The sequence below is a fragment of the Ambystoma mexicanum genome, chromosome 10, assembly GCF_040938575.1.
Source record: "Ambystoma mexicanum isolate Mex_15411 chromosome 10, UKY_AmexF1_1, whole genome shotgun sequence".
In the NCBI taxonomy this organism is placed as follows: domain Eukaryota; kingdom Metazoa; phylum Chordata; class Amphibia; order Caudata; family Ambystomatidae; genus Ambystoma; species Ambystoma mexicanum.
The window spans coordinates 730681726-730695206 of NC_090932.1; the positions used below are offsets into that span (position 1 = coordinate 730681726).

General features: G+C 49.5%; 1 protein-coding gene across 1 annotated transcript in view; it reads right to left on the bottom strand.

Annotated features, from left to right (window-relative positions):
- The window catches only part of WWTR1 (WW domain containing transcription regulator 1), a 279399-nt gene that overhangs the window by 120337 nt on the left and 145581 nt on the right, over positions 1 to 13481 (bottom strand). The window contains exon 2 of the mRNA XM_069618370.1: positions 10534 to 10676. Coding sequence (XP_069474471.1) covers positions 10534 to 10676 — 143 coding nt within the window. The remainder of the gene's footprint in view (positions 1 to 10533; positions 10677 to 13481) is intronic.

Below are 13481 nucleotides of genomic sequence, written 5' to 3' on the forward strand. Positions count from 1 at the left end.
TGATCTTGACCTCCCCACAGATCCTGACTTTCACTGATGATGTGGTAATTGGCCCCCGGATCCTCTCGGATCATGCCCCAGTTACATTGACCTTGTGGTCCCATGACCCGGTGCCCCCTCCACGCCGCCGGTGGTGCTTAAATGACCCTATTCTGGGGGACATGACTGAGAGACTCAATCGCCAGCTCCATCAAGAATTTGTTCGCTGAAAACCAGGACGAGGACACTTCCCCGGCCAACACCTGTGATGCCATGAAAGCGGTCCTTAGAGGAGAGCTGATCGCCCAAAGTGCTGCATTCCACAAAAGAAAGCAGGCGACTCGAGCCGCCATGGAGGCTGAGGTCCGTGAAGCTGAGGCTACTCACAAAAGGAAGGGCTGGGCCCCCAAATCTTACAGGATCCTACAAAATGGCTAGGAAAAAGCTGGAAGCTCACTACGCTGAGGCTACATCGAATCTGCTAACCAGAACCAAGCAATGTTACTACGCCCACAACAATAAGGCCAACAAACTCTTGGTTAACAAACTGGCAAAGGTGAAGAGTAGGAATGCCATCCTGGGCCTCCGTGATCCGCAGGGGTTGATCCACTACACAGACCACGATAAAGTATGCTTGGCAACTGCCCACCACCTGGAAGTCATGACGGCGGCCCCGAAGGATCCGACCAAGCAACGTTCATACATTCGAGAGGAAGCCCTCCCGCACCGGACCTTGGCGGCCAGGGAAGACCTTGAGGCGCCGATTACGACCGAGGAGGTGGAGGCAGCCATTAAGAGCCTAAAATCTAGAGCCCTGGGCCCGGATGGATTCTCCACCCGCTTCTACATAATCTTCCAGCCCCAATTAGTGGCCCCCCCTGACCCACCTCTACAACTCATTCGTGGCCACTGGAACGGTCACCCCAACAATGCAAGAGTCTATCACAGTCCTCCCCAAGCCTGGGAAGGACCCCCCACAACATTAGCTCGTATAGACCCATTGCCTTGCTGAATCTGGATGCCAATATATACTTCAAGATCCAAGATCCTGGCTAATCGCCTAGCACCTACCCTCCCAAACATCATAGACCTGGATCAAACGGGCTTTATACACCATAGGTCGACGAAAGACAACATCCGCAGGGCTCTGGACCTAATTGAGATCGCCACTAGGACTCCCAAAAACTAGCTTTACTGGCGCTGGACGCAACCAAAGCGTTCGACAAGGTGGACTGGTCTTATCTGCGCCTCACTCTAGAGGCCTTTAGCTTCGGCCCGACCTTCACTCTAGAGGCCTTTAGCTTCGGCCCGACCTTCCAGACCTGCCTTGATCTTTGCGAACTACCAGGCCCCTAGGACCAGGCTGAGGATCAACAGCCGCTTATCGGACTCGATCTCCCTCACGTGAGGTACGAGACAGGGATGTCCTCTGTCCCCCTTGCTCTTTGCTTTGGCCATGAAGCCGTTGGCTCAACGAGTCCGGAAAAAACCCTGAATCAGTGGCCCGAGTACTGGCTCTGCGCAACATAAAGTGGCCCTCTATGCGGATGATGTTCTGCTCACCATTACAAACATTGAGGGATCCATGAGGGAGGCCTTAACTGAAATCCACAACTTTGGGATGGTCTCGGGATTCGTGGTTAACTTCCAAAAGTCAGCGGCGCTGGCAGTGGGTTTGACCCCGGCTGAACAAGAGTCCTTGGAGGAGAGAGGTCCTTTCCAGTGGAGCATCAAATCGATCCCCTACCCAGGGGTCCAGATCCCCGCAAATCCAGCGAAAGTCTATCGGGCTAACTTCCCGTCACTCTTCGAGTAACTAGAAAAGGATCTTACCCGCTGGCAATCACAAGAGATCTCCCTCTTAGGCCGCATCACGGCATGCAAAATGAACTTACCTCCTCGCTTCCTCTATGCCTGTGCCGGCCTCCCGATCACCATTCCGCTCCTCCCCCTGTACAGCGGCTCCAAAGAAAGATGGTGGACTTCATCTGGAGGGGTAAGAAAGCATGCATCCCGCGGAGAACAATTAAGGCTAGCACGAGACTGGGAGGCCTGGGGGTACCCGACCTCCGTAAATACCAAATGGCAGCGCAACTAGCCCACCTCCAAGCATGGGGGCTTGCTACAGGTCGGCCGAAATGGATGGAAATCGAACAATACTGCCTCTCCCTCCCCCTTTGCTTCCTCCCGTTTCTACCTACATCCTTACGTCGAAGTTGCCTGGGCACTCTAACAGCCACAAAACAAACGATAAAGGCTTGGGAGTGGGCTTGCAGACTCCGGGGTGTCCCAGGAGACCTGAGTGTGCTCTCCCCCAATCTTCCTCAACCCAGCCTTTTCCCCCAGGGCCCATCCCCAAAACTTTAGAAACTGGGTCGCAGGGGGCCTCACCACTCTGGGACAACTCCCCCCCCTAACCTTTGAACGCTGCATGATGGCCTTCGAGTTAGCAGAAACGGATAGGTATTCCTACGCCCAACGTAGGCACTGGTGCTCCCACCCACAGACCCGTGCGGTGGCCACGAGACCCCTCACCTCACTAGAGCCGACGGTGAATGACCTACCGGCCCGTGGAAAGATCTCTGCCCTATATAGACTGCTGCAGGAGGACCCCCTCCAGTTTAGGCTTTCCTACATGTCTCAATGGGAAACGGACCTCAGACACACCATTGAGGATCACACGTGGGTGGACATCTGGACAAGAACGCGGACAACATCCTGCTGCATTACCAACCGGGAGTGTGCCCATAAGCTACTCCTGCGCTGGTACTACCCCCCCTCTACGCCTTCACCACTTCCAACCGGCACTAGACCCCCACTGTTGGCGACTTTGCGGCCTTCCAGGATCCTACTTCCACATGTGGTGGACCTGCCCCCGTGTGAAGGAGTTCTGGACTCTTTGCTTAGCTACCATAAAGGATGTCACCCAGGTGACCATTCCGCTCACGCCCGAACAGGTCCTCCTAGGGATTCTACTGCCAGGCTTATACCCGCGGTTGGGGAGAAGAGTTGCCCTGGTGTCCCAGTTCTTGTTAGCAGCTAAGATCACAGTGGCCTGCACCTGGAAGTCTGCGGACAGACCCTTGATGGCCCTTTTCTGGGTTAAACTCTGGGATATTTTGATAGCCGAGAGGGTCACGGCGGCCAAAGCGGGACTGCTTCACCAATTGAGACATCTGGGCGCCAGTACTGGACTATGACCTGAACTATCGCCTGATTGCAAGAGCCCTTCACGCTATGGACGACCCGCTACCGCCACCAGACCAGTCCAATTAATGCCTGAGAACTATGCTCGCCAGGAAACGCATGGTATGGGAGAAGAGGTCCCTGGGTTTGCACGATTTGAGAAGCTACATGTAATGCGTTTGTATAATTTCTCCTGTGTGTTGATTTACAAATAAACACATTTTAAAAAAAGAATGCACACAACTAATTGAAAACACTGGAGATCCACCCATGAATGAGAAGCAAAGAGAATTTAGACTGTTGATAAGCAATGGCAGGTTTAAAGCAGGGATGTTTAGGCAACGGATTTCACTTTGTGTCAAAAAAGGCAGCAAAGGGGAGCTTAAGTGTCATTGTGGCCCTTTAAGGCAGACCAGGTGGCTAGGACTTCAAATACTGTTTATCGCTTCTCTTTGGGGCTCAATAGTGTCATGACAGGATTTTAGGTGTTTTGCTTAATTTGAGCTGGTGTCGAGACAATAGTGCTGTGCGTTCCCAATGAAATGAAATGAAATTAAATGAAATATTTTATTTATTTCACGCTCGTACACAAGTGTTCCAGAGCGCGACCAGGCAAAAAGGGAGGGGAACAAGGGAGAGAAAAAAAAGAAAAGAAAAAACAGCGATCTGACTAGGCCTAGTGACATTTAAGAAAGCGCAAGTGCATGGGAAAGGAAAATGGGGGAAAAGTGCAAAGCAGTGGAGAGAAAACATAAATAAATATTAAATAGAATAAATAATAAATAAGGGCTTTAAACCATGGTAGTGCAGCCAGCAAGTGGCAGGTGAAAGTTAGTCAGAATGGTATATCTGATAAGTGCAGAAGACACGTGGGAGGGGGACTGTATGGGTACAGATACAGAACCCTAGTGCAGATGGTGGCCTGGAGGCAGTGCAGGAGGGTGGCAGGGTGAGCAGGTACCTGGGCCCGAAAGAACAGAGGGTGACCAGGTGCACAATGCCATGAGAAGAAACAGATCAGCAGGGGAGAAGGGGGGGCAAAGGCAGAGGCAAAGAGGAAGGTCTTGAGAAGTTTCTGGAACCAAAGATGTTTTTCCTAATGTTTCAAGGTGGCCGGGAGGCTGTTCCAAAGGGAGGCACCAGCCGAAGACAGGCATCTACACCCAGCTCGTTTTTTGCAAAACGACTAACCTTGAGGGAGTTCGAAGTAGAGGAGCGAAGGGCTCGAGAGGGAGGTATTTACAGAGGGATAGTTGAAGGTATTTTGGACCCAGGCCCCAGAAAGCCTTGTGGACAATGCAGAAGGTTTTAAATTTAATCCTTGCATCCACTGGGAGCCAATGAAGGGATTTCAAGGCTGGAGAGATACGATCACAGGGCTTGAGGCCAAGGACAGTTCTCGCAGTCCTGTTCTGGATTAGTTGTAGAGGGCAGAGAGTGGAGGCAGGTAGATTTAGGAAGAGGCTGTTACAGTAATCCAGCCTGGAAAGGACCGGAGCTTGGGAGACAGTGGGCATTTGAGGGAAGGAGAGGAAAGGTAGAGTACCTCTAAGGAGGTAAAGTAAAAAGTTAGATGTTTTGGAGACATCAGAGATGTGTGCAGAGAAGGAAAGTGTAGAATCAAAGATAACCCCAAGGTTCTTAGCCGCGCAAGTGGGGGTGGGAGGAAGGCCAAGGGAGGCCGGCCAGAGAGTGAGAGGAAAGGATGGAGATGGTGTACCAAGAAGGAGGATCTCAGTCTTGTTGACATTTAGACATAAATCATTGGCGACACACCAATTTTGAATGGCGATTAGAGAATCGGAGATGAGGGAAGGAGAGGAGGCGGCTGAAGGAAGCCTGAAGATGAGTTGGGTGTCATCAGCATAGCACTGGAAAGTTGAGCAGAACATTGAGATGCAGTAAGCGAGAGTTACCAGGTATTGGTTGAAAAGCCAGGGCGAGAGGATAGACCCCTGGGGGACACCACATGTGGAGAGGGAGATAGAAGATAGGAAGAACCCAAGTTGTACCTGGGAGGGTCGATCAGAGAGAAAAGAGGTCAGCCAGGCCAGAGCCTGATCAGTGATACCGAGGTTGTCACAAAGACGATTGAGCAGGGTGGTATGGTTGACCGTGTCGAACGCAGAGGAGAGGTCAAGTAGGATGAGGACAGAAGGAATGTTAGAATCGAGGTTGGAGAGCAGGTTTTCACGGATGTTCAGGAGAGCTGTTTCCGTATTCTGGCAGCTCTGAAGCCATATTGGTGGTCATGGAGGGAGACAACAGTCAGAATGGAGATTAAGCTGAGAGATGGCCAGCTTTTCCAGGAGCTTGCCCAAAAAGGGAGTAATGGAAATTGGGCAGTAGTTTGCCGGACACAACAGATCACCAGTGCATTTCTTGAGGAGAGGATGCACAAGGGAGAGTTTAAGAGGGGTGGGGAAAGAGCCAGAGGCAAAGGAGAGGTTGCAGAAATCAGCAAGGGCCGGCGCAAGGGTGTCAATGTGGTCCTTAATGGTTTTAGAGGAACGGGGATGGACCTGTTTTGATGAGGTGTTCATAGATCGGACTTGTCTAGATATCTCATCAGGGGAGAAAAGAGGAAAGGAGGAGAAAGGGGGATGAGGGGTAGCTGAGGGAGGGTCAGCAGGCTTAGGAGGAGAGGGAGGAGGAGGGGGAGGGGGAGTGGAGGAGAGGGTGGACAGGATGTCCTGGGTTTTAGAGACAAAGTGAGAGGCAATGGCATTGCAAAGATCCTGGGAGAAGAGAAGAGGGGTGGAGACTGCAGCAGGGTTGGCCAGCTTCTTGCAGATTTTGAAAAGTTTGGCCGAGTTGTTAGATGCCGCAGAGATGCAGGCTTGTATGTGGACTCTTCTTAGTGTGGACATCAAGTCGGTATTGCCTTTGGAGCAGGCGGCAGGCCAGTTTGTCAGAGGATAAGCAAGAAGCCCTCCATTTTCTTTCCGCCGCCCTACACCTCCGTTTAAGTGTAGCTAGGTCAGAGTCACACCAAGAATTGCACTTGGCTTTGGACTTCAAACGGATCCTCATGACGGGGCAAGAGTATCAAGAGTAGCAGAAATAGAGGAGTAGAGAAATGAGAGGGCTGTGTCAGGGTGTGAGTCAGCCTGGGGTGGAGGAGGGGGGGGAGAAGGTTGCAGAAAAGGCCTCGACTGACACGCTTCATGGGCCGGATATCTGAGAAGGTGGGTGGCAAGCTAGGAGTGGACTTGGCTTGGGGGGAGGAGATGGAGAGAGGAGAGGAGGCAGTGATCACTCCAGGAGAGAGGAGTGGTAAGGCGGGTAGAGAGGGGGAGGCCGGATGAGATAAAGACATCAAGTGTGTGGCCAGCCAAGTAAATCGGGCCGGAGGGAAGGATGGAGAGGGAGAGTGAATCGCAGAGGTCGTGAAAGAGTGAAGATGAGAGACAGGTAGAATCAAGATGAATGTTGAGGTCACCAAGGAGGAGAAGTTGAGTGGTGGAGGCCAAGAGGGAAGAGGAGAGGTCAGCCCACTCAGAGAAAAGAGGTGATTTGACCAGGGGGCCGGTAGAGAGTAGCAACAGTAAGAGTGGCTAGGAGAGAGCGAGAGAGAGCCTGCAGACTAGGCATTCAAACGAGGAGTAAGCTTGAATGAGAGGCGGGGATCCACTCAGGGAAGAGAAGGGCTACACCCCCTCCAGGCCGATTGGATCTGGGAGCTGAGAGGATCTTGTAGCTGTCGGGGAGGAGAGTGTAAAAACTCGTGATGGAGTTGGCTGTGAACCAGGTCTCGGTGAGACCCAGGACATCAAGGTTGAGTTCTTCTAGGAGGTGGCTGATGTTAGAGTGGTGAGTGTGTCAAGTCTGTTGGAGGCTTGGCCTCTGGATGGATAAAGTCAGTCTTCGAGATGGTCAAGTTGATGGCTTCCAACCGTTCGGTGGTCAAGCAGGCAGTGAAAAGATGCTTCTCTGGTGTCAGTATTTGAGATGCCAGCGTTCCACAACAGTGGTTGAGCCGGCTTGTAGGTCAATCAAGGATGAAACTAGCACTTCAAGGAACGTAATACCAAAAGTAGCACCGCAGGTCCTGTACTGACTCCAAATGAGTCAAGCCAGCTTGAATATGTCTCAAAGTGGTAAAACATGGTTCCAGCTCCTCCTATATTTCGGAGTTGCTCAGAGGCACTATTCAAAATCTGCCGAGACAAGTGGAGTACTTTATCCCACACTTCCTTTCCAGGAAGTTGACTGGCACCTATAGATCGCCCTTCAACTCCACTAAGCAGGATCCTGGTACCAGTGCACAGACTGCAGAAAATCCTTGTTATAACAGCAGTATCCCCCCTAGGGTTCCTGAGGGATGGTTAAGGGGCAGAGCTCTCATCTGCCTTGGGAGCTTCTGTTGTGTCGTGCATGGCAGAGGGTTTTGGCAAAGACTGCATCGCCCCCTTTCAAAGTCCAAAGAGGAATAAACTAACGGCAGGTTTACCAGTCTTTATAAAGGTGAACTGCTACAGTGGACTGGTCCAAAGCAAGCCTATTGCCAGGAGTCCATCCAATCAAGGCTGCTGACGAAGTGTCTAACATCATACCGAAAGTCCTTTGCCAGCAGGAAGTGTAGCATACAGTACATTGTAGAGACTGACCGACATCTAGATGGTGAAATCCCCTCCCTCAACCTGACTCTCCCCTCTGTTTACTTTAATTCTGCCCCTATCCAGGTCTGCTGACTTCAAAGGCACTCTAGTAATCAGCACCCTAGTGTGGCTTTGTTATGTAAAGACTGGGAGGACCTCCTATGTAGGGTGCCTGAGCTGTGGGAGGAAGATGGTGGCAGGGGTGCCAATAAAAGAATCAGCTTCCTGGCCCATGGTCCCACATGTCAGTTGTGGAGACAGCCAGCCCAGACAGCTAATACACATCAGCTCTCTCATAGCTGGAGCAATCCACACCAAACGGATACTAGTAGGATATCCAAATGCTATGGCAGTATAGTTGCAGGGTTGAAATTGCTGGTAGCTCCTGGTTCCCCGGTGGTAGGTTCTGCCTATCGGGGGGGGGGTGAACTGCACCTAGGAACTGGTTTTAGCTCCTGCTGATCGAATCTTAATTTGGAGCCCTGCAATTGCATGGACCTCAATAGCCAACATGTCATATCCAGATATAACTTAGATTTACAGTCTAACGTGCAACCAGGCTGACTAGTTTACACAGTAAAATCTTGATCCGAGGCACAGAAGTTTAAAAAGCCAACTGCCTGTTGGCACTTGGTGTTTCAGCAGCTGTCAGGAATGCACATACGACCTTTGATCCTGCCCTAATGCCACTGCAGAGGAGTTGCTGGAGGCGTCACGCGACTTGTTACAGCAATGGTACATGCATGTACCATGCTTTTGCATGAACCATTACGAAAGGGGGTTCTGGTCATTAACAGGCCTCTCTTTCAGTGATAGAATTAACTGCATCATTTTATTAATACTTTTTTTTTTAACCTACAGCTTCTGTCACCCCCTCGCAGATGGCAACTCTTCATATACATTTCTCCTTGCCATTGGGTTTAGTATTCCTTTCATTTGTTAAACAACTAGGAACTGAGCCATAAAATGTCATTTTAAAAGGATGTTTAAAGCACGATCCCAACATTGTCTTGTTATAATAATTTAATAGTTGTATGTAGCACTGCATGCATGAATACGCCCTGAAAGAGCACGCATTACTACATGTAAAAGTACTCATATTATAAGCCTCTTAAGGAATGAAGGATGCAAACGTCTACGGAGATTAACATGCTCAGCTAGCTTGCTGCCAGGGTTAATTAGAAGAGTATGGTTGCTGTAAATTGATAGTTTATGTATGTAAACAAGAAAAGGATAACGCTGCATAACTAGGTAAATCGCAACAGCAGCAACAGTCTGTATGACGAGCGCGGGGAACGCAACTGTTACTAAGTGGCAGACCCTTAAAGCACACAAACAATCACTAGGAACCGGTTGCCATTTTCGTGGCTCCAGGGTCACATGTGCTCGGATTTCCGGTTAGCTTCTCAGTTTACCCACTCGCTGCTGTTCAAGGATGCATTGTTCTTCTTATCTGCAAAGCAGCACTAAAGCACTGCCAGGCGACTGACTGTGCAGGGAGTACACAGCCAGACATTAAGGAACACTTCCCATCAAGCCCGCACAAAAGCAGGTCAAAGGGTCATTTTTAATACATAACCCATCAACCGGGAAACAATCCAACACGCAGAAAGAGAAACATCCAATCGGCTCTTTCTGGGAAGGCAACCTTCAGAAAGGTTCAGATTCTGCCATGCTCTGGAGCGCCTGCCTCGCTGGAGGTGAACCAGAGTGGCTTTGGCCCACGTCGCTTTTAGATGCAAGAAGCATATGTTTAGCCCAAGCAGGGCCGCTTCTAGCCGGATTAAAACAACGCTGCCAATGCATAACCCAAGGACTGAAATTGCTGGGAGCTAGTTAGCCCCCGGTTGTAACCTAGAAGAGGCTGGCTAGTTTTACATCATATGGAATTACCAGCAGCTGCATGCTATTCCCCGGGCTAAATAGTGCCAACATACCTATCTTGCATTACCCCTATGCGCTTGGAAGTTTGCATGAAAATGTACTGGAGAAATCTCCAAGATGCATAAAAAGCTCAAGAGGGAATGTGTAATAGACTAAAAGCTATAGTTGGCCTCCCATGTGAAAGTTACATTTACAGGCCGCTTTGCAGTATCTCCTTGTTTCCCAGTGGGTTACTTGGTGATGACAGTTACCCCGGAGATCTAGCAACTGATCAAAGAGTGAGAAACCCCACGTCCGGAAGGTGGGAGGCTGGGGTAGTCCCTGCTGGGCATGGCTCATCACTCTAGCAGCAAGACAACAACTCCCAGAATGAATTAATTTGCTAAAAAAATGTTCTGGACACAGTATTTGAATTTTATTAGAATTTTTTAGAGTGCTCTAACTCCATTATCTACTTACCTTACCTGTGCCTCGCGTGGAACCAAGGGTTTCATATAATTAGGAACAGGGAGGAAAACATATCCTCTGTCTGAGGCCCTTGTCGGGGCATCATCATTTGTTCCCATCAGTTTCTACTACAATTGCAATGTTTGGCCAGCCATGTGACCACACGTCATGAATTGCATCTGCAGGTTCAGACTTTTAATGGGAAAAGTAACATCTCAGAATGCAAGATTACGATAGCCTGGTGTGACTCAATGTGCCACATGATGTGACTCAATGTGCCACATGACGTGGAGCCATACATTTGTATGATTTAGGTTTTAGCTGTAAAAAATAAATACACAACCAGTTCTTTGGAATTGAGCATCTGTGCACTAGGTTTTTCATCACACGATGAAGGCAGAAATTACATCAGTACACAGAGAAGAATGGAGCTTACCCAGATTGGGCTGGGACATGGCCAGCGACCTCTGTGTCATGGCCGTTGAAGAGGCAGGCGGAGGATGGTGGTTCATATGACTCATGGGCTGCTGGGTCATGGTCTTCCGCGGGTCCTGCCATGTTGTGATCTTCTCGATATGACTGCAAAAGGAAACAGGGGGAGGGGGGATTAGCTTCTCCAGATGTATGTGCAACCAGAACAAGAGTCCTTCACAAAGGTCAGCCATACGCAGAACTACTCACAGGTCAGTCTGCCATGCACAACAGTGACAACCTGCAACCTCCGCCATCAGCAGGTGCACTGGACTACTTTATTTTGGAACTCTGCTGTATAATGGTAATTGACATTTGTTATTCTTCCCGAACTTTTTAACTTTTAATTTACACGAATAAAGAATAGCTAGATCCCCTCCGAATTCTAGGCAGCTAGACACTTAAGTCAGATTAGCTGGTAAGCAAGCAGGGAGGGGGGGGGGCTACGCTCGACTCCTGGCCAGTTCCACCCACCGGTTCTTCATGCCGCAGTGAATAAAATGAAGACCATTTAGTGGGTAGTAGAATATTGAGAAGAGCAAAAGCTTCATTAAAAGAAGTGATCATGAAAAAGTAGCAGCAGAACATACAACAGTAGTGCAAGTGGTGGAAGTAGAGGTGATAATAGTAGCAGCAAAATGAAGCGACACAAAGGAGTGCCCATGCAAACAGTACAATTAAGGCCACTGGTGGTGGTAGTAGCAGAAGTAGTAAAATGGACGGTGATGCAAGCAGTATTAGTGCAAGCAGCAATACATAAAAGTAATAACAATACAAGCTCCATGCAAATAGAAGCACCACAAGCTGTAGTACAATATGTAGCCGTGGAAGTAAAGGTAATGGCAGTTTTAGTAATGCAAGCAATAGTTGCACACCTTGCAGTAGAAGGACAAGCAGAAGAGTAGCAAAGTCGATACTGGCAGACATAGAAGTAAACTTAGTAGAAGTTCAAATAGTAAAAGTAAAAGTAAAAGTTGCAGTAGCTGTATCAGCTGTAGAATAGGCATCGGCAAAAAAGTAGTATACATGTTTCAGTGCAGGAAGCATAAGAAGTGCAAAAAGGAGGAGTTCTGGTAATAAAACGGACACCTTGCTGTAGTTTATGGACCGCAAAACTATTGCAAAAAGTATAATCAACACTACTTAATTTATTCCAGGATTGTCCAGTATCCGGCACAGAGGCCAAAATGCAGCCCACCAAGGAATTGGGACCGAAGACTCAGATTGGAGGGGTAGATCTGTGAACCAGAAAGTTAAAAACTCTGACAGCCATATTCATTTTCCATCTTTCCGACCCATGGTCACTTCTCCAGTCCCATAGCAGTGTCCCGATGGATACTGGTGGGCTTGGAAAGGGACAAGAGGTGGAACTCCTCTTCCCAGAAGCGGTTGACGTGGCGTGCAGTGGAAGGAGACTCCGCCAAGATCGAGACCTGTGGGTGCCCACCCTTAGTGTCGGTGGGGGTTTGGATGGTGGCTGGGAGTGGAGCAAAGGGTGGCAACAGAGCATGTGTGCTTGTACCCTACTTATGGTGACCACATTGTGCATACGAGGAATTAACTGGCAGAGCACATTTGATGTGATGGTGATGGGGGCCCCTGCACGTGAGGCTGTACCTTACATATGGGGAAGTTGCCAGGCAGATCAGGCCTTGACAAGAGAGGGATTTGAAGTTGCACCTGGGAGTGGTGTCAAATGTTGAGTCACATTATTTCTTGGGGTGTAACTGGTGCCAAAGGTTACATGACATCACGTGCGATATCATTGGTGTCAATGGTCACTACCACATTGCCTGATACGATATTATTACACATAATATCTATGAATTTGGCTCACTGGCCCAATGGATGACAAGATCACAATCTAGCCCCAGATTCTACAAGCCCGGACAAGCCAGATGTATTCTTTGAATGTAACAGAAACTTTGTTTTTAACATGAAAAACTGGTTGTCTTCAGAGATTTGTTAAGTGTATCAATCAAATATTGGTTTAAAATTGTGCAATTGCAGTAACATTTTGGGTGGCAAAATCACCATGTACATTATTGAAAGGGAACCTGCAGACAAAAGAAGCACCCAACCACTGTGCAGCGACAGTTGCATTGACCCACAGTTAGTGTACCTCTGCACTTCAGAGCAGAGGAAAGTTCTCCCAGCAGTCCTCAGCCAAGTTTACTATTGAGAATGTGTGGCCTTGCCCTCGCGTGCAGCCTAAATGTGTCGGAGGGCTTTTTCAGTGAACATTAGCACCCCAGGCGGGAGAGCCAGCCAATCGGGTTTCTAGTAACGTGGGCTTGAACCGCCAGTACAAGGCCGCAGTCCAAGCCACCCGGCTCTCCCCACTGCCATCTTCCCCTCACCCTCCGTCCCGTTTTTTTTCTTTATTAACCCCCCGCACCCTCCCACTTACCTTATTTCAGCTATGGCGGCCCCGACTGCCGCACCTTCCTCTCAGCTTCCCACAGCCTCCATGAAAAGTAAAGAGGGGCTCCACACGGCGTGGCGTTGTAGGAAGAAAAATCCTTTAGTTGCACCCAGGGTTGCCGCTTTGGTAACCCAGGGTGCTAATGGCCTTATATACCCGCTCACCGGTGGAACACCGGGGGGGGGGGGGTAACTGCCCTGGGCCCACATTAATGACCCTCGCTTCGCTCAGCCCGTAAACTGGTGCCGCGGGCCGTTGCATCCCTCCCACCCCCCACGGTGTTGCTTGTGGAACGGGTACATAACGCCACATTAAAACATTTTCAAACTCAAGATGATTTCATGAACGGGACCAGTAACAGATTGTACAGGTCAGAATGGGTCGCTTATTCCCAAAAAGCTATTTTGCTGAGACCCAGTGCTCCCCATCCTACAAGGGATGCTCCGGCGCAGAGGTAAGGATCATCCTTGGTGTGGGAAGCAGTGCCC